The sequence below is a fragment of the Myotis lucifugus genome, unplaced genomic scaffold, assembly GCF_000147115.1.
Source record: "Myotis lucifugus unplaced genomic scaffold, Myoluc2.0 scaffold_389, whole genome shotgun sequence".
Lineage (NCBI taxonomy): Eukaryota > Metazoa > Chordata > Mammalia > Chiroptera > Vespertilionidae > Myotis > Myotis lucifugus.
The window spans coordinates 223,802-243,864 of record NW_005871437.1 but is presented as its reverse complement, the minus strand read 5'-3'; the positions used below and the strand labels follow the sequence as shown (position 1 = coordinate 243,864).

At 55.1% G+C, this 20,063-nt stretch overlaps 3 protein-coding genes across 13 annotated transcripts in view; all 3 read left to right on the top strand.

The window, feature by feature from the left end:
- The first annotated feature begins 3,496 nt into the window (after positions 1-3,496).
- ZNF593 (zinc finger protein 593) lies at positions 3,497-4,395 on the top strand. Its single transcript, XM_006101964.3, has 3 exons — positions 3,497-3,758; positions 3,959-4,021; positions 4,115-4,395. The coding sequence occupies exons 1-3, from the start codon at positions 3,559-3,561 to the stop codon at positions 4,254-4,256; spliced, it is 405 nt and encodes a 134-aa protein (XP_006102026.1). The 5' UTR covers positions 3,497-3,558; the 3' UTR covers positions 4,257-4,395.
- On the top strand, positions 4,330-19,035 carry CNKSR1 (connector enhancer of kinase suppressor of Ras 1). 11 transcript variants are annotated; one of them, XM_023743432.1, is made up of 22 exons: positions 8,878-8,991; positions 9,340-9,462; positions 11,371-11,528; positions 11,631-11,812; positions 12,389-12,473; positions 12,865-12,906; positions 12,998-13,102; positions 13,862-13,921; positions 14,037-14,105; positions 14,462-14,563; positions 14,643-14,713; positions 14,792-14,865; positions 15,010-15,110; positions 15,189-15,219; positions 15,635-15,807; positions 16,652-16,725; positions 16,892-16,963; positions 17,449-17,522; positions 17,678-17,739; positions 17,822-17,921; positions 18,006-18,187; positions 18,409-19,035. In XM_023743432.1, the coding sequence occupies exons 2-22, from the start codon at positions 9,456-9,458 to the stop codon at positions 18,676-18,678; spliced, it is 2,094 nt and encodes a 697-aa protein (XP_023599200.1). In that variant the 5' UTR covers positions 8,878-8,991; positions 9,340-9,455; the 3' UTR covers positions 18,679-19,035. The 11 variants fall into 11 exon arrangements, 9 of the variants coding, with proteins under 9 accessions (XP_014322854.1, XP_014322853.1, XP_023599198.1 ...); XM_014467370.2 differs by having other exon boundaries at positions 8,881-8,991; positions 9,303-9,462; XM_014467368.2 differs by lacking the exons at positions 8,878-8,991; positions 9,340-9,462 and adding an exon at positions 4,330-4,553 and having other exon boundaries at positions 18,424-19,035.
- Positions 19,036-19,752: 717 nt separating this feature from the next.
- Positions 19,753-20,063, top strand: part of CATSPER4 (cation channel sperm associated 4) — a 13,455-nt gene continuing 13,144 nt past the window's right edge. The window contains 2 exon segments of the mRNA XM_014467341.2: positions 19,753-19,803; positions 19,931-20,005. Of these exon segments, the coding sequence (XP_014322827.1) occupies positions 19,753-19,803; positions 19,931-20,005 (126 nt within the window).

Below are 20,063 nucleotides of genomic sequence, written 5' to 3'. Positions count from 1 at the left end.
CCCACACACACACTGCTAGCCTGGTACACACAGACCAGGCACCCCAAATCCACAGAACTAAACATACACCTAGTCTTCTCACACCCTCCACAGATGCATCAAAGTATTCCTCTAAACCAGTGGCCGGCAAACTATGGCTTGCGAGCCACATGCGGCTCTTTGGCCTTTTGAGTGTGGCTCTTCCACAAAATACCACGTGCGGGCGTGCATGTACAGTGCGATTGAAACTTCGTGGCCCATATGCAAAAGTCAGTATGTTGTGGAAGAGCCACACTCAAGGGGCCAAAGAGCCGCATGTGGCTTGCGAGCTGCAGTTTGCCGACCACTGCTCTAAACAAAGCTACCAGTCACATACATTACCTGTATAGAAAAATTCCTCCACAAACACATATATGCCACCTACAGACACGTCCATATATACCCAAAAAACATGTGGACATGGGCATGCACACTGATGTAGACACACCTGTGCATGAGCATGCCTCCACATGGCTATAGCTCTTCACCTCTACATGCCTCCACATGGCTATAGCTATTCACCTCTATAAGTGCACTATGAGGCACTTATACAAGGACACATACACAGTTATACCATTCACATTTGTGCACCTATACAACTGCAGACAGCTGCACAGAGGCCCACCCACAGCACACAAACCTTTCCACCCATCCACAGACACCAAGATACAGATGTACACACAAACACACACAACAAACAAACACACGCCCTAATCGGTTTGGCTCAGTGGATAGAGCGTCGGCCTGTGGACTGAAGGGTCCCAGGTTCGATTCCGGTCAAAGGCATGTAGCTGGGTTGAGGGCACATCCCCAGTGGAGGGTGTGCAGGAGGCAGCTGATCGATGTTTCTCTCTCATCAATGTTTCTAACTTCTCTATCCCTCTCCCTTCCTCTCTGTAAAAAATCAATAAAATATATATTTAAAAAAAAAAAAAACAAAAAACAAACACAACACCTGCCAAACCTGCACAGAGATAGGCAGGCATAGACTTCGGCCCAAATGTACACACCTGAACATACCTATACCTAGTTCACACCTGCACATACACCTTCCCTGGGGATACCACACAGACACCAATCCTAACACTGACCCACAAATACTTCTACACATGCCCAGCCCTGTCTAGACATTCACTAATTCACATACACACATACCACAGAACTTGTTCCTGCCCCTGCCATGTCTATTTGTGCAGTTGCCACTTATCACAGCCGCTAGATGAAAGACTCTTTCAGAGCCTTTTCAGTTTTGTTTTGTTTTAACGTCAGGATAAACATGGTCCAGGTGTGGCTCTGATCTGATGCTGTCAGTGACCCTCAGAATAAAAGTGTCACTGTTCCTACCTCCGGTACCAGGAGGCTCCACTTCTCCTCAAGGCAAGCCATCCCACTTCTGTTCCGCTCTGCCCAGTAGTAAGTAAGCTGAGTGTACCTGTGTGGCCACTGCACACTGGACCTAGAAGGATCTTCTCCCTGTGGCAATCCTGGAGATCCATGGATATAGTGACCGCTCCCCCAGGGTCCCCCTTTTCTTCTTGAACGTCCTGTCTTTCTGACCCTGTGCCATGCCATTTGTCATCCTTCAGTGGGCTGATGACTTCTGCACAAATGTACCCCACCCTCTCATTCTCTCTAGCCTGCCCCTTGCCCTTCTCTGTACCTTTCACTCCTGCTTCCCCTCTGCCCCTGCCCCACCCAGCAAACATGGATGGTACTTACCTCCTCTGCCAGATCCTCCTCAGATTCCCCACTCAGGGTCTGGAGCACTTTGGATTTGTAGGTTTTCCAGAAGGCCTGGCTCATAGCTGCAGGGGAAACGGGCCTGGTGCCCAGGTACAGGAGGCAGTGGCTCAGAGGGCATCCAGTGGGTCTGGCTTAGGAACTTGGTGAGACCGAGAGCCTGTCCCAGGGATCTGGTGACTTCATTAAAGATGCACCAGCCTCCCAGCTGGCACAGTGCCCAGCAAGTGAACGGATCCAAAGGAGTCTAGGGTGGGGGTGGGACAGAGCGGGCTTCTGCCACCTCGGCCCCTTGCCGTGACCCACATTGGCCAAGAATAATAGCGACGTCTCCCCACAGAGGCCTCCTTCCCAGGAGTACTTGAATTTGATCTCTTGGAATGGCTCCAGAAAAGTCCTCTTCCTTTCACAAAGTCCATTTCCAACGTCCTTGTCCCCGGACCCACATTGGCGCCCCGGTGACTATAGCCATACCTGCTGCCCTCAGCAGGGCCCTGCCCTCTGTCCCCACTTAGCCTCTGTGAATTGGTGTGGGAAGGTCCCAAGTGCCCCAGTCAGTGCCCTGGGCTTACATTTCACTGCTTTGTCTGGGCTGGAAACTGATTCCTCTCCCCAGGGATGCACGTGCCTGTCTCCCTGTTTCCTGGCAACAGGTTCCAAAGAGCTGGAGCCCCTGAATTATTGCTGAGCTCCTCTGGTCGCCTGGAAGGCACCAGGCCCAGGTGAGTGGGAAAAGGCTTCTCGGCCCTCTCCCTACTCTGAGCACACAACACCTAGGCTAGCCGTGGGCAAACTACGGCCGGCGGGCCGGATTCAGCCAGTTTGAAATGAATAAAACTAAAAAAAAAAAAAAGACCGTACCCTTTTATGTAATGATGTTTACTTTGAATTTATATTAGGTCACACAAACACTCCATCCATGCTTTTGTTCCGGCCCTCCGGTCCAGTTTAAGAACCCATTGTGGCCCTCGAGTCAAAAAGTTTGCCCACCCCTGACTAGGCTGTATCTCTCTCTGCCTTTGTTGCCAGCCCACGCAGGGCAGTCCAGGGCTCAGAGAAAGGGGGCAAAGATGGGAGGACCTCTTCTTGTGGAAGGAGCTGATCGCTCTTAAGTCCGACACTGCCTGAGCACTGTGATCTCTGGGGAGGAACACCCCTTCCAATCTCCCATGTGGATTTGTCTGGGGGTGGGGGGTGAGGGGTGGGGGGTGGATAAGGAATGGACACTCGAGGGAATAACTGAGGAGCCGTGAGAGGGGCAAGGATTGGTTAGGGAATGGAGGCATCTCGGGAAGCCTTATGGGGACCGGAATCCCAAACTTATTCAATTTATTCACATCACAGATATTTTTCAGTGCCTCCCGGAGATATTTAAAACATGCCCCGCCTCCACCGCGGAGTCTAAGATGTGGGAACCGGGGAGGAGAGACGGGGCCGGAGGAGAGACGGGGCCAGAGGATAGCGCTGAGAGGTGGTGCAGGGCGGGGTAGGCAGGGCAGCGGGACGCCCAGGAACCCCCACGGGCATGCACCACCCCACCCCTCTCCAGCGGCACCCGCCAGGCCTCCTGACGCCCTCTGGTTGGGACACTAAGTTGGGCTCTGCCCCGGGCTCCGTCACTGACACACTTGGCCGCCTGGGGTCGCTCAAGGCGCGGTCCGCGCCAGTGACGTCATCAGCGGCAGTCCGGCCGAGCCGGCCCGCCCCCGGGCGTCACGTGACGTCACTCAGAGTCCGGAAGCGCGCGCGCACGTGAGCTTCCTCCTTGGCGCCAGCCCTCGGGCTCCGCTGCCGCCGGCCATGGGTCGCTCCCGCCGGACCGGCGCGCACCGGGCGCACTCCCTGGCCCGCCAGATGAAGGCGAAGCGGCGGCGGCCGGACCTGGATGAGATCCACCGCGAGCTGCGGCCCCAGGTTCTCCCACGGCCCCGGCCGGACGCGGGTGCCCAGCCAGACCCGGACCTGCCGGGGGGCGGCCTGCATCGCTGCCTGGCCTGCTCGTAAGTCCCGCGGGCCGCCTCGGGAGGAGTAGGGTCCGTGCCCTGGGCCGGGGCTGTGGGGTCCGGTCCCCCCCGGGCGCGCGGGGTCTGCGGGCCTCCTGTCCCTTCCGACTCAAAGGGAATGAGCGGTGGTCAGGGAGCTAGACGTCCCCGAGAGACATCCGGTACCTGCTCACCCTCCTTTACCCGCACCCCTGCAGGAGGTACTTCATCGACTCCGCCAACCTGAAGACCCACCTCCGATCCAAAGACCACAAGAAAAGGTATGGAGGAGTAAGGCGGGGGTCGAGGATGGGTGTCTGGTTGACAGGGCGCCCATCTGGGCAGCTCCCACCTCCTTTTTTCCTCCCCCCCAGGCTAAAGCAGCTGAGCGTGGAGCCCTACACTCAGGAAGAGGCTGAGAGGGCAGCGGGTATGGGCTCCTATGTGCCCCCCCAGCGGCTGGCAGTGCCCACCGAAGTATCCACTGAGGTCCCTGAGATGGACACGTCTACCTGACATGGCCCGCAGGTGCAGGGCAGAGCCGCCGCCCACGGACAGTGATGCAGGGCTAGGCTGGAAGGGACTGTGCCATCCTTTTTTGGCCCTGAGTTTGCAAGTGGATGCCCTCCGCTCAAATAAAGGAACTGGATAAAGAGTGCTTGCTTCTGACTCCCCAGCCTCCAGGCCTTCCCCAAACTCCTGCCCTTAAGGATTTCTCTGCCACTCTTGTGTGCAGGCGTCAGGGTGTCTATTCCCTACTTGGTCCAGCTGTGGAACCTGCATCCTTGCCTGGAGCCACCAGGCAGAGCCCAGGTACAGTGGGGGTGGGGGGTGGGGTAGAATCAGGTTTATACGGCTCTGCTTCCAATGAGGGCAGAAATGAAGTGGGACCCCAAGATTGCAGTCCCTGCTGAGTTACCTACCGCCGGGGCCCAGGCGACAGGCTGCCCACTTCGTCATGGGGCGGTGGCTGTTGTCCCACCATCTTCCAGACAGCATAGCAGGAGCCACCCAGTCCAAGGACAGCCAGCAGTGTAGCCACAAGCCCAGCCAGTGGACTCTGGGGCTCTGCCTTCAGCTCCCCGGCCACCTGCATCTGCGGGTGTACAGAGGGTCCACCTGAAGGGGCTGAGAGGCACAGCTGGGTGAAGGAGAGATGGCCGCCATTGCTGCCCCAGGGAGATTCCACCCTAGTTCCTCTCGCTTCAGTGCCCATCTGGGTCCTGGCTGCTCAGGCGGCAGGGAACGTGACAACATTCCCTGGCTGTTGGGGCCCACAACCCCGTCACAATAGGGGGAGGAAGGGGTCGGTCCCAGAAACCATGAGTTAGAGGTACTTACCTGTAGCACCCGGAAGTAGCCAGGGGTCAGGCGTCGCAGTCGCATGGTGGGTGCCACTCGTCTCCCTGGCAGCCTGCGGGGTGTAAGCAGAAATGAGGACCAGTGGTGCTCTTGGTATGAAGAAGTGGAAATATGAGGGCAGAGAGGTTCCTGACCTCTCATAGCCATGGCCTCAGAAGATGCTCACCAGAGTCTGCCCTCCCAGGTCTGTCAGGGGGTGGGGCAGCTGGACCTTTAAATCTGGTCCCTTCCCCCGCCTGCCTGCCCTGCCAGCCTTAGGAGCAGCTGTCAGGAGAGATCAGCATCAGGCCTGAGCAGCACCTCCCCCACCCACCGGGTGTGCAGGCTGGGTAGGCGGGAGAGGCCTTGCCTGACAGTGCTCAGGCTTCTTAGGCCTAAACCAGGTACTGGGAGGACCTCTGCAGCCCTGGTCCTGGCCCTTGCCTACCCCAGATGATTGGATGTCACCTATCAGCTCTCAGCACAGGTGGGAAAGGGCACCTTACCCCCCCGCCACAACAGTGTCTCTTTCATTTGGTTTGGGTTAGATCAACCACACCTTGGGAGAGGGCACACATCACCCCTTTCCCCAAGATGGAGTTCCTGCAAGGACTTTCCTACCCTCAGCTTGAAAATAAAAGATTTGTATATACCGATTTAAAAAGTTATTATTTTTTAGCACATTATAGAAAGCAGTATTCTAAGTAGTTTGCATATATTATTTGGCATTAATTATCTCATAAAATGAAAAAGGCTTATTGACAGAATAGTATATAGATTGATTATCTACATATATAGAGAATGGAAGAACACCCAGCAAATCTAACAGTGGCCCCCACTGTGTAATGGGCTAGGGATATGCTGGGGAAAGGTTCTCCTTTTACTGAATGACCTACTGTTATGTAATGACCTTTGAAATTTTTACAGCAATTGTGTAGAAAGAACTTTTGTTAAATTCATAAACTAACTTCAAAATAGAAGCTGCTGCCCTAGCTGGTTTGGCTCAGTGGATGGAGCGTTGGCCTACGGACTGAAGGATCCCAGGCTCGGTTCTGGTCAAGGGCACATGCCCAGGTTTCGGGCTTGATCCCCAGTAGGAGATGTGCAGGAGGCAGCTAATCAAAGATTCTTTTTTTTTTTTTTTTTTTAAATATATTTTATTGATTTTTTACAGAGAGGAAGGGAGAGAGATAGAGAGTTAGAAACATCGATGAGAGAGAAACATTGATCAGCTGCCTCCTGCACATCTCCCACTGGGGATGTGGCCGCAACCCAGGTACATGCCCTTGACCGGAATCGAACCCGGGACCCTTCATTCCGCAGGCCGACGCTCCATCCACCGAGCCAAACCGGTTTCGGCCAAAGATTCTTATTATTGATGTTTCTATCTCTCTTTCCCTCTCCCTCTCCGAAATCAATTTTACATATATATATATATATATATATATATATATATATATATTTTTTTTTTTAACTGCCTTTATTATGCCCCTAACTGTCTACTCCTGCCAGGTGCTAGAGGCAGAGTATAGACACTATTGTGGTTATTAGGCCCCCAGTCCTTCTAGGAGAATATGTGGATACAAGTGGCGAGTTCTTGTCTGTTTCTCCCCTACAGGATTGTGAGTTCAGGGAGGGCAGAGGCTGGCTGGCTTCTCACTTCTATGTCTTTTGCTATCTCAGGGTAGGCGTTTGATAACATCAGGATGGTGGAGATGGAAACGTGTTTATTGGGCTTTCCCAGACTGCCACAGGGAGACTATTGTAGGAAGGAAGAGGGGAAAAAACCGAAACATTAAAGTGGGACTCAGCATGGAGGAGGGTTGGAGGGGACACATAGTGCAGGGTGTGAGAATGTGAGTTGAAGGACAGTCAGAGAGGTGAGGGCCATGTTGCAAATCTGAAGCCTACTGGTTCACAAATGAGGGAGCTAGACCTGCGGGGACCTCATGAGATGGGCGTAGAGGACTGTTATTGAACCCATTTTCAGAAGCGGAAACTGATCCTTTGAAGGAAGCAATTGCCTGGTCTGTACTTGTGTTTGATGCCACATATGAAGATGGGATGGAATCAGAAGAGCTGACCAAGTTCCAGAGAACTCCATTTGTATGTGAAATTATTAAATGGCCCTGACTGGTTTGGCTCAGTGGATAGAGTGTCGGCCTCTGGACTGAAGGGTCCCGGGTTCGATTCTGGTCAAGGGCACATGCCTGGGTTGCAGGCTCAATCCCCAGTAGGGGGCGGGCAGGAGGCAGCCCCCTCTCGTCATTGATGTTTCTATCCCTCTTCCTTCCTCTCTGAAATCAATAAAAATATATTTTTTAAAAATTATTAAATGATGGCAACAAACACACACAGACTACATGGACCAAATTCAGACTTAAGGTCTTGTTAACAGGCAAAATAGTAATAGGCTTTGAAGGCTGGGTTGTGGGGCACTGGTAGAGATTTCAAATTAGGTGGCACCATCAAAGGGGTAGGCTCTAGGAAGGCCTCCTCGTAAAATTAAAGCTCTACTTCAGTGGTTCTCAACCTTCCTAATGCCGCGACCCTTTAATACAGTTCCTCATGTTGTGGTGACCCCCAATTTCATTGTTACAAATTGAACATAATTAAAGCCTAGTGATTAATCACAAAAACAATATGTAATTATATATGTGTTTTCCGATGGTCTTAGGCGACCCCTGTGAAAGGGTCATTCAACCCCCAAAGGGGTCGGGACCCACAGGTTGAGAACCACTGCTCTACTTCATGTTATAGATTTCAAAATATTTAAAGGACCCCTCACAGCACTAAGGTCTAGGTGTCCCCCTTTTAGAGAAGAAACAAGTTCAGAGATGGGTAGAGTTTGGGTTCAGTCACACAGCAAGTGGGACTGATTCTGATTCCAGAGTCCTGGGAGTCTCTGGCTGGCTGTGCTGGTAATGATAACTGCAAACATTTAGTCCGTTTCAGATGTTGTTCTAAGAGGAAGGCTCTTAACCTGGGCTTCAGAATCCAGGGATCCCAGAAACTCGGAGAGAAAAAATACAGATATTTATTTTCACTAACATCTAATCAAAATTTGGCATTTCCTTCCATATAGATTAAAGTGTGAGCAGTAATGTGGCTTTGTCACCAATAGAAATCACATATTTTTATATTGAATTGCAGTTATTGGAAGTATCTCAAAATATTTATGCTCATAACTACTTCAAAATCATGATAGTTGCCCTGGCTGGTGTGGCTCAGTTGGTTGGGTGTCATTCCATGCACACTGAAAGGTTGCCAGTTTGATTCCTGGTCAGGGCACATGGCTGGATTTCGGGCTCAAACCCCGATAAGGGGGTGTGCAGGAGGCAACCAATCAATGTTTCATTCTCACATCGATGTTTCTCTTTCTAAAAAATCAATAAAAATATTTTTTAAATCATGATAGTTATTAACCCACCGTTAAATCACAGTTTCATAGACTACAGCAACATAGCTGCCATAGATTGGCACCACTGAGCCACATCGCCCGGCTTCAGCCCTTTTTGAGGAGCCTAAAGGTCAAAGTCCCTCCTTGTGAAGCCAGTTTGGGGCCGGACCCCAGGCTGACTCTGAGGTCACATGGGTTACACACCAGTGGCACCGCCCCCCATCAGCCGCCCAGCAGCACTGGCACGCCTGGAGGGCGGGCAGGAGGCAGACAGGCGGTGGGCCAATGGCTGTCTCTGCGCCTCACCTGGCCAACCACGTGGGCCCAGGTATGCTGCTGGCTCCGCCCCGGGCCCAGCCCAGCCCAGCCCCTCCCCACCCCTGGGCTCCGGGAGCGGAAATTCCTGCGCCCGCAGGACGGAGCGGACGCCGATCCCTTCGGGCGGACTGGACTCCACCATGGAGCCAGTGGAGACCTGGACCCCCGGGAAGGTGGCAGCCTGGCTGAGAGGTGGGTGGGGCCGGGGCAGAGTTGGGCTTGAGGGGCTCTGGGACCGGGAGAGGTAAATAAAGAAAAAGGGCCTGCTGAGGCTGTCAGTTGGTTAGTCTGTCACAGAGTGTTTATTAGCGTCTGCCTGTGTCTGGAACTGTGTGAGCAGAGATGAGCCGGGAGGCCGAGGGACCAGAAGGGGTCTCCCATTGCCCCATCATCCCAGGAGGCTGCCAGGGTGGCGATGGCGAGGCGGTGGGTAATGAAAACAGAGGGGCTGGCCCAGCGCGGCCCACACCCACGGTATCGCCTTAATCTTCCCTCCGCCCCAGGGCGTAGAGGGCTGTTATTAAACCCATTTTTCTGAAGCGGAAACTGACGCTCTGAGCCAGGAAGTGATTTGCTCTGGCTTTGGAATAGAGCCTGCCCGACTTCCCATCTCTCCATCCTGAGGCTCCTCGTGTGCGAAGCAGAGCCCCAACCAGATGAAAGGTTGGCACAGCCCCCACCCCCACCCCCCGCTTGTGCCCAGGGGTCTCTAAGGGAGATACCCCACAGGCTCAGTGAGCCCAAATGGATGGGAAAGGTCCCAGATGGCCCACAGACTCAGAGAAGTGGAGACCTCTGACATGCAGGTGGGAGGGGCAGGTGAGTCAGGGCAGGTGAGTTTCTCCTTGAGGGGCAGCATGAGTTCACTAGGCCCAGGCTCAGGGTGACTAACCCTATAACAGCAGGATTCAGGGTTGAATTCAGACTCCCACACTGGGTTTCAGGCCCAGCCCGTCCACTCGGGTTCATGAAACGCACAGAATGAGACTCTCATGACAAGTGCCTGGGACGTGTATGAGGCTCAGTGTGGGAGGCAGCACAGCACATTCATTGTACATGGGAATTTGCTCAAGGGCCCATAGCTATGGAGTAACAGGTTCATGGACTCCTGTCCAGTGCTCTAAATGTCACACAGGGAACGAGGGAGAGCTGCTGATCACACACAGGTTCTCCAGGGGAGGAACCTGGCTCACTTGGAATGGGAGGAATTCCTTCGAAGAGTGAGCAAACTGTTAACCTCTACTCGTATCCGTTTTCCCACCTGTAAAATGGGAGTCACAGTAGTCTCTGCCTTCTAGGTTCGGTGAGGATCAAATTCTGAATATGTTTATTTTTAATCAATTAATTATTCATTTCTTTTTAACCCTTGATCGAAAAATGGTCCTCTCTTCTGTTGGGGAAGGTCATCCTCTTCAACTGAGCATGCAGCTTTGGGAGGGATGCACATGGAGTGGTGAGGGAGGGAGGGGACACCTGCTAGCCAGCCAGATCAGCTGAGTCAACCCTGGGGACCAGTGGGGTGGCAGATGTCGCAGCCAGATCGCCTTCACATCCTGAATGTGTTTACAGCCCTTAAAATTTTGCCCAGCTCATAGGAAGCAGTCAGTAGATAGTCTTCTTGTTTTTTGAGGGTCTACTTTGTGCCCGGCAAGGGCTGGAATTAGAGATGAACGGTTATTTGAAGAGCTCTTGATAAAGTGGGAGAGGCTGATGCTCAGTTGCAGGTGTTTCTGGAGGCACAGGAAGCAGTGGGAGCACAAGAGGCGCCCGCCCCAACCTGGAGAGTGTGGAGCACTTCCTGCAGGGAGTTCAAGGGAAAAGGGAGGGAAAGAGCTGGAAGAGCAGTCCAGGCAGGAGTAGGAGCACCTGCAAGGACCCTGGGACAGAAGAACATTCCAGGGCGTTAGTGCTCCGCATCTGAAGTGTTGAGTTTGAGGGGCTGTGTCAAGTGATGAGACTGGAGAGGCACGGGGCAGCCCGATCTTCCCGGGCCTTGTAGACCGTGGTGAAAACTCTGGCGATGATAATACAGTGCTGTTCCTGGTGACCTACCACAAACCAGGAAATGGGCCAAGTGTTTGACATGTGTCATGTCATTTACACATGATTAGAAGGTAGGTGCTTTTATTGTCACCATTTACAGGTGAGGAAACTGAGGCACAGAGCAATTAAATTACTTGCTCAAGTGCTGACATTCAGGCCTTCCTGATTCCAAAGCTCCATCCATGTTCTTACTCCCCATTTAGTTGACAAGCAAGCATCAGAACAACTGGAGGATTTGTTAAAACCAGAACTGCTGGGCCTACCCCTGAGTTATTTAGCAGGTGCAGGATAGGGCCAAAAATTTGCATTTCTAACTAGCTCTCCAGTGAGGCTGCTGCTGGTCTGGGGAAACTATCCTGCTTCCCAACTCAGTAGCCTCATCTGTGAAATGGGCAGAACACAGCCTAGGTCTCAGGGTTGTTATTAGGAACAGATGGGAGGGGAAGGGGCTTTATGGGAGTGAAGAAATGGTCAGAAAGGCCATGCCACCCCCTGGCTCCCCCTTGCTGACCCCTGCTGTCCCTCCAGGCCTCGATGATTCCCTGCAGGATTACTGCTTTGAGGACTGGGAGCTGCCTGGCAAGTACCTGCTGCAGCTCTGCCCCCGTAGCCTCGAGGCTCTGACCGTGCGCCCTCTGGGCCACCAGGAGCTCATCCTGGAAGGGGTGGAACAGCTCCGGGCCCTGGTGAGTGAATGGTGGCCACACCGCCTGCAGCTTCCACCCACCTGGGGGTGTCTGATGGGCTGGCCACTGCCAGGCGGGTGACCAGCTCCCTCTCTGGCACAGAGTTCCGGGCTACAGACAGAGAACCTGCAGATCCTGACGGAGAGGCTGCTGGAGGGGACCCGTGTCTTCCAGAGCTTAGTCCAAGGCCGCCTGGGGGGCTGTGCCGAGCCCCCTGCTGATGTCCTCAGTGCGGCTGTGGAGCTGGTGCGTGAGGCCCGCACCCTCCTCTTCTGGCTCAACAGGTACCTCAGGCTCCTCCTAACGTACGGGGTTGGGGTGACTGATGAGGGGACCCTTCTCATCCTTGGCCTCCTCGGGGCCCAGGAAAGAAAAACAGAGCTTGGCTCTTGCTCCGATGTGGTGGGGCAGGGCAAAGAGGTTAGTTGGTCTGCTTGGGGGCACTGGGTCACCTGGGTTCCTACCCACCCCACCCAGCTTGTAATCACAGCGGTCATCAACATAGAGAGCTCCTCCCCCTCCACTGGTTGCTGCTTGTCCCACAGGTCCCAGCATAAGTGTCACCTCCTCAGGGAAGCCTTCCCTGTTAGATATTCTCAGAGCTCCCTGCACTTCACAGCAGTTGAAGTTAAATCATTATTGATGGAATTATGTATTTAACTTCTGACTCCCCAGTGCCTAAACAGAGCCTGACAGTGTTAGGTGCTGTGCTAAGCTGTTGAGCTTTATCAATCATCTTTACCCAAAACCCAAAATCAAACCCATCAGAGTAGGTAATTATCCCGTCTCAGATGAGTGGTTCTGTGACTTGACTGTTAAGCACAGTGTGCTAACCACTGTTCCATCCTTCCCCCTGCCAGGCACCTCTTCACCCACTTGAATGACTTCTCGGCCTGCCAGGAGATTGGGGAGTTGTGTCGGAAGCTGGGCCTGGCCTTGCAGGAGGTAGGAGAACCAGGGGCCAGGTTTGGCCCAGGTTGTAGAGACAGATCAGGCAAGAGCTTTTTATAACCTGTGAATCAGCACAAGATCGGGTGTGAGGGCAGGAAGAGAGGTGCCAGCCACTGGGTAGGCGGCAATGGGGGCAGGGGGTCTGCTACCTGGCCAGGGCACCCCCAGGAGTTTGACTCTCAGGAGGGGGAGAGGAGAGGGCCTATGTGGTGACTTCTGGAGGCCTGGTGTCAGGGGGAGACCTTGGGGACGGAACTCTATGGCCTGTAGTTCTGGAAAGGGGGCCAGGGAGTGGAGGCAGGGAGAGACTGCTGGGAACCCACCCTGCCCTCTGGAGAAGGCAGTGCCCCGACTCAGGGAAGGCCCCTGCTCTCACTGCTTCCAGGACTGCCCAGCAGCGGAGAGGGAGAGCCGAGTCCTGAGGATTGTAAGTGTGTGTGTGTTTGGGGGGGTGGGGAGTAATGGGGACAGGGTGCAGTGGATGGGGCTCAGGCTGGGCATTGTGCTCCCCATCCCAGTGCAGCCACGTGACCGGGATCTGCCACAGCATTCTGAGCTGCAGCCCCCAGGAGCTTCTGGAGCAGAGGGCCGTGCTGGAACGCGTGCAGCTGGATGATCCTCTGGTGAGCTCTGACCTCTGACCTTTCGCCTTTTCTTTTTAAATTTTATTTATTGGTGTGTTTTTAAAGAGAGAGAGAAACATTGATTTGTTGTTGTACTTATGTATGCATTTATTGTTTGTTTTCTGTAAGTGCCCTGACCGGGGATGGAACCCGCAACCTTGGCATATCGGGGCAGTGCTCCAACCAACTGAGCTCCCGGCCAGGGCTCACTTCTCACCTCTTGGCAGCCTGGCCTGGGCCCTGAAACATGGTTCCAGGATCCCCCAGATTTCTGTACTGTTATGGCTAGAAGGCCTTTTTCGTACAGAAGTTAAAGGCCCAGAGGACTTTCCTGGGGCCTCACAGTTATTCAGCACCGTCCACAATCCTCAGGTGACACATTCTAGCCCTGAGGTACAGACCTGGAAGGTTAGGGGAGAGGACATGAACTTTTCTGCTTTAATCTCTCCAGTTGGGAAAGCCAGAGCCCCAGCGCTGCCCCTGCCCTGCCCCTCCCTGCTTATCCCTGAGGAGTGTTGCTGAGAATTTCATACCTTAGGAGTCAGCCGCCCCAACTTCCCTCTGATCCTTATTAAAGGAAGAGGCAGAGACCCACAGAGGAGTGACAAGCCCAAAGTCACACAGCAAGTTGGGCAGTGCCAGCTGGGGCCAGCTCTTTCCCCAGTCCTGCCCACCCAGGGCTTTTGTTGCCAGCGGAGGTCCTGCGCGCTGGCCCTGCTGCCCCCACCCCCTCGGTGACTCCAGCCTCTGCTTTCACAGGGCCTGGAAATCCACACCACCAGCAACTGCCTGCACTTCGTGTCCCAAGTGGGCACCCAGGTGAGAACCCCACACCCTTTCCAGCCGCCTACCCACTAGGACCCTTTTGCCAGCCAGCCACGCCAGCCTCAGGCCCCAGAAGGGTGCACTTTCTGAGCCTCACCTCCCACACCAGGTCCCTCCCAACATCCAGCTACAGATCCTGCCTGGGGATGAGATTGTCCAGGTCAACGAGCAGGTGGTGGTGAGTGAGAACAAGAGCGACATAGTGGGAGCGAAGGGGTTACCGAGTAGAACCCAGGGCTGTGGGTCAGGCAGGGACTCTTACCGAGACCAGGGTTGTGGGAGTTGCCTCACATCAGGTGAGTCGGCTCACACAAGCCAGAGCGGCCTCAGCAGAGCCAAGGTGAAGGGGCTCATGGAGGCTTCCCGAGGAGGAGAAGGAGGAGGAGGAGGAGGAGGAGGAGGAAAGGCGGAGGAGGAGGAGGAGGAAAGGCAGAGCAGGAGGCTGAGAGAGTGCTCCAAGGGAGGGGGCTGTTGGGTTGTTTCAGAGCCTCCTGCCCAGCTGACCCAGCTCCGTGTCCCTGTCCCGTCCCCCAGGTGGGCTGGCCCCATAAGAATGTGGTGAGGGAGCTGTTTCGGGAACCAGCCAAGGTCAGCTTGGTGCTGAAGAAGGTTCCGGTGCCGGAGACCCCTCCACAGGTACCTGTCCCCTACCTGCCCTCAGCCGCTTTCAGATTCCTGTTGCCAGCTGAATCACCTGCTTCTGGTTGTTCCCCAGTCCCCTCCGCAGGCCCTGGGCTCCCCACAGCTGAGGGTCCCATCGCTGGCTCAGGACCCACTGTCTCCCAGGTAACAGGCTCTGCCCTGGGTGCGTCTGGTGGGGGAGCTGTGGGCTCATCTCATCTCCCCTTGCTCTCCTCTCCCCAGGGCCACATCTGAAGACGTCTTTGCCTTCAACCTGACTTCAAACCCAAGTCCTGGGTCCAGCCCTGCCTCAACAGGTAGGTCCAAAGTCCCACAATGTGGTGATGCCTTAGGAAAGACATGTGGGGTGCCTGGCTCTGACCCCTGGACTCTGATGCCCCACCCTACTGCCTGGCGTGGGCTGGGCTCATGGACCCCTCGCTCTTCTCCTTCCCTGACAGACTCTGCCTCTCTTGACCCTGAGCCCCTGCCCATTACACCTGCATCCCCAGCCACACTCCCAGCAGGGGGAGCAGAGACTCGTGAACCCCTAGAAAACAAGGTAAGCTGAGGGGCTCATCAGCAAGGAGGGGTGTGGTTCTAAATCCAGACCCTTCTCTAACCCCTGTGCTCCTTTCAGAGTCCTGTCCTTGATCGGAAGAAATCAAAAGGTATGAGACGCACCCAACGTGTGGGGTCCCCTGACCCGAGCAGCTCTAAGAAGTCTTTATAGTGCTGGGCAGAACCCCTCCCCCACCCCCCCGAAACACACACACACACACACACACACTTTACACTCAGCCTCTTCGGGAAAGAGCTCTGTCTCTTGGATCAGACAGACCGGTGCTCCCAGCCTGGGCCCCTCGTACGCTCTGTGACTGAGCTAACAGTTTAGCCTCCGTTCTTTAATTTCCTCGCCTCCACAATGGGGAGAGTCATTCCTCAGAGCTGACAGGGGATTCATTCCAAGCACAGAGTATGGGTTCAGAAATATCAGGGGGTGCTCTCCTGGTGGACAAGGGAGCAATCTGGGGGTCCATGGTGCCTTGCCAGCCCCTCGCTGATGGCTGTGCTCTGCTGCCGCAGGCGTGGCGACGCGGCTGAGCCGCCGGCGGGTGTCCTGCCGGGAGCTGGGCCAGCCGGACTGCGATGGCTGGCTCCTGCTGCGCAAGGTGCCCGGTGGCTTCATGAGCCCTCGCTGGCGCCGCTGCTGGTTTGTGCTCAAGAGACACAAGCTCTACTGGTACCGCCAGCCCCAGGTGAGACCCTGCACACATGCGTAAGCAGATGAGTCACCTCCGGGCCACAGTTCTTGTTCCTACTCCCCACCATCTACTCCCTGTGGTCACAGGTGGGCCACAAACCCTCATGAGCCCCAGTGTTCCTGTCTCTAAAATGGGAACACTCTTCAAAGAGAAATGAGCTGCTGTGTGTGTGAAAGCACCTTTCCTTCCTCTTCTGTTATTCTGTCCATCCTAGTAATAGGCCATTCATTCGATTGCTTATTCCTCAGCAAACATGCAGGTGCCCGCTGTTACTCAGCTCTGGGCTGGGCACCGAGGACACAGGGGAGACTTGGACACAGGGGAGTTCTTGCTACTCCAGGCTGGGGGGGGGGGGGTGTGAATACACGCTCAAGGACAGTGCAGGGAACACACGCTGTGACAAAGGAAAAGCCCAGGGAATAGGGGTGGGGAGCCCACAGAGGTGGCCAGTCCAGCCCGAGGAGCGGCGAAGGCTTCCGGAGAAATCAGCACCTGAGGGTCAGTCGGGCGCAAAGGAGGAAGCAAGCCAGAGGGAGGGCAGCCTCTGCAGGGCTCGGTGGTCCAAGGCGGGCTCCGCCTGTGCCTATTGATGGAACAAATGTGGGAGCAGCCTCCTCTTCTGCGGCTGTTTGTCTGGATCTCCTTGGCTCCCCTTTCCCGGCTCAAGGGCACTCCTTGGTCAGACCCCCCACCCCCTAAATTTCTGCCCTGAGCTCCTGACACGGAGAGGTTTATGGTTAGAGAGCCCAGGAGATGCCCCCGTGGGATGTGGCCTCAGGAACCTGATGACCTCGAGACGGTTGGGGCTTCGTGCTGACCCTCACTGTGATCCCCCCAGGATGAGAAGGCTGAGGGCCTCATCAACGTCTCCAACTACAGTCTGGAAAGTGGGCATGATCAGAAGAAAAAATAGTTAAGTCCTGGGTGTGACGGGCTGGGTGGTGGGAAGAGAAAGGGAGAGAGAGGGTGATGGCAGGGGTGGGGTGGAGGCAGCAGGGAGCTGGGATTGCCGGGGCAGCCTCTCCGGGTTCTAGATGGGCACACCCAGGCTGAGTGAAGGCCCTCTGCTCCCTGGCAGTGTGTTCCAGCTCACCCATGACGTGTACAAACCCTTCATCTTTGCTGCTGATACCCTGGCGGATCTGAGCATGTGAGTGCCACCCTCTCCACTCCCAGACTTCCGCATGAGTGCCTGGGAGCCTAGATTCAAATCTCAGCTCTCTGACAGTGGTTGATCAAGGCACTCACTTTTCTAGGCCTCGGCTTCATTATCTATAAAATGGACTAATAAGAGTTCCTGCCTCTCAGAGTTGCTCTGAAGATTAGATTAGACGATCATATGGGGCAGTGGTTCTCAACCTTCCTAATGCCGCAGCCCTTTAATACAGTTCCTCATGTTGTGGTGACCCCCAATTTCATTGTTACAAATTAAACATAATTAAAGCATAGTGATTAATCACAAAAACAATATGTAATTATATCTGTGTTTTCCGATGGTCTTAGGCGACCCCTGTGAAAGGGTCGTTCGACCCCCAAAGGGGTCCCGACCCACAGGTTGAGAACCTCTGATGTAGGGGAAAGGCCCTTGGCATACAGTACCTGGAAATTCCCTCAGACCCTTTTGCCCCTCCACAGGTGGGTGCGCCATCTCATTACCTGCATTTCCAAGTACCAGTCTCCGGGCCAGGCCGCCCTACCCCGAGAGGAAGGTGGGTGCTCACAGGGGTGGGTCTCACTGTGTCTCACCTGAGCTTCTGCCTTTCCTGGGATGGAGGCTAGGAACTCAAATGCCCTCACCCCCCTCCTGGCCCCCCAAAACCGTGTGAAGCTTAGTGGGTTCCCCAACTGCTCCTGTCCACCCCAGACTGCTACAGTGAGACAGAAGTAGAAGACCTTGACGATGAGGCTGGGTCCCGCTCAGCCTCGGTGAGTCGGGGACTGGTGGGGGGTGAGGAGCAGGGCACAGAGCTCAGACTGATACCTTTCTCACCTTCCACCGTGCCCACAGCCCAGCCTGGGCCAAGCTGGGAGTCCCCCCCATGGAGACACATCACCTGCAGCCACCCCTACGCAGGGCAGCCCACGGACCTCCTTTGGCCTTCCAACAGGTGCTGTGCTGGGGGTGGGAGCTGAGGTGGAGAGCTGGGCCTGGGACAGGCACATCCTCATCCTGCCTCCCCCCCGCCCCACAGACAGCAGTGAGGGGACATTGGAAGGAATGGTGCGGGGGCTGAGGCAGGGTGGCGTGTCCCTCCTGGGCCAGCCACAGCCCCTCACTCATGAACAATGGCGGAGCTCTTTCATGCGGCGCAACCGAGACCCCCAGCTCAATGAGCGAGTGCACCGTGTGCGGGCACTACAGAGCACACTCAAGGTCAGCTGGGGACACGGCATGGCAGGGGGCTGGGCTCTATGCTTTTGGCTCTGGTTGCTGGCCCACAGCTCTGGGCTCAGTTGTGGAGTTGGCCAAGTTCTAGGTTCCTGATTTGAGAACCAGGTCTAGACTGGGCCCGTGCTGTGTTCTAGGCACTAGACTCCAAAATTAGCTCTGGACTCAGGCTCTGCCGCCTTCCCTGGGCGATCATGGCCCCTAAGGGACTCTCCTTACAGGCAAAGCTGCAGGAGCTGCAGGCCCTGGAAGAAGTGCTGGACGACCCTGAGCTGACTGGAGAGAAGTTCCGACGGTGGAAAGAGCAGAACCAAGAGCTCTACTCAGAGGGTCTGGGGGCCTGGGGCGTGGTGCAGGCTGAGAGCAGCTCCCAAGTCCTGACCTCTGGCTCCAGAGAACATTCTGCCCAAGCCCTGTCCTCTGACCCTGAGGAGCACTCTCATCATTGCCACCTGACCCCAGAGAGCAACCTCTGACTCTGACCAGCATCTGGTTCCTGACCTCTGGCCCCGAGGACCACCTCCACCTCTGGCCTCAGGCTTTACCCCAGCCGACCCCCTTCTGCCTGAGTGGCCACCATTTCTGCTCCCTTCTCCCCTGGAGTGGGCTAATGTAATGTGATCTCTGTGCCACCCTCTCCCACCTTGGCAACAAAAGAGTGGGAGGCAAGGCTGAAAGAAACTCTCTGCTGTCCGTCCTCTGACCTGTGGGGGTGCACACCTGCCTCCCTCAGTCCTTTGGCACTTCTCCCTCCCCAAACCGGTCTGTACAGGCCTTCCTGACTTTACACAAGAGACACTTCAACCAAATAAAGTCAATTTCTCTAAAATGAATCCACATCTGTGCTTGACTTCCATATTAGAGTCAGGAATTGGCTCCCCAGGGGGACTGGGATGAAAAACTGACAGGGATGAGCGCTCTTGGTAACTAGCCCACTGGCCTGGGCGGTGCGTGAAGCTCCTGTCCATCAGGATGAGGATTGCTAATCCGTGGCTCACGATGGCTTCTCCTCGTGCTCATCTGTCCCAGCCCTTTAGAGACCAGAGGTTTGCTTTCCTGTCCCATCTCAGGGGAGACAAAGTGAGAGGCTGAGACCAGCCTTTTCCTAGATGGGCCACATACCTTGCATGAAGGGTAGGGTGGGCTCCTGGAGACCAGGGTGGTGAGATGGCATAGCCAGAGGGGAGAGGTGCCGGTTGTAGTCAGCTAGGAGGAAGCCCCTGAGGTGAACACTTTTCTCCTCTCCTTAGCCCAGTGTCACCTCCAGCTCCTGGATTTAGAGTAGGGACATACTCCCCTCCATCCAGGTTGTAGAGGAGACCTGACCTGCTCCGTGCCTCTGACCTCTGACCCCAGCCAAGGTCCGTAGTGTCCCTGACTTTCTCGGTGGGGTTGCAAGAGAATTCAGTGGGAGGAACCTCTCGGGACTGGAATTCCTTGGTGGAATGCAAATGACTGGAGTCACAGAGGCCTCTATGATATCACCACGAGGGGGAGCAAGCCAGCATGGAATAAAGTTTCTTTGAAGAGTGGGAGGAGACTGAGCAACTATGCCGGATAGAGAATGGCAGCGAAGGACTATCAAGTCTATGAGTATCATGGTAGATGACCCCTGCCAGGCTCTACCATTTAATCTGGGCATCCCAGGATCGGGTGGGGCACAGGAGGCCTGTGCTGGGTCCAGCGGGATAGGGGCTGCGCTGATGGGCCCTCTCCTCGCCCTTGCAGAGGTCCCCTCATGATCCCTACTTCTGGCCAGAGGAGCAAATGCTTATCGACCGCAGAGACATTATTGACACAAAGGTAAAACCAAGGTGTCCAACCTCCCCCACAGGGACCCTTCTGCAGCTGCGCCCATGCG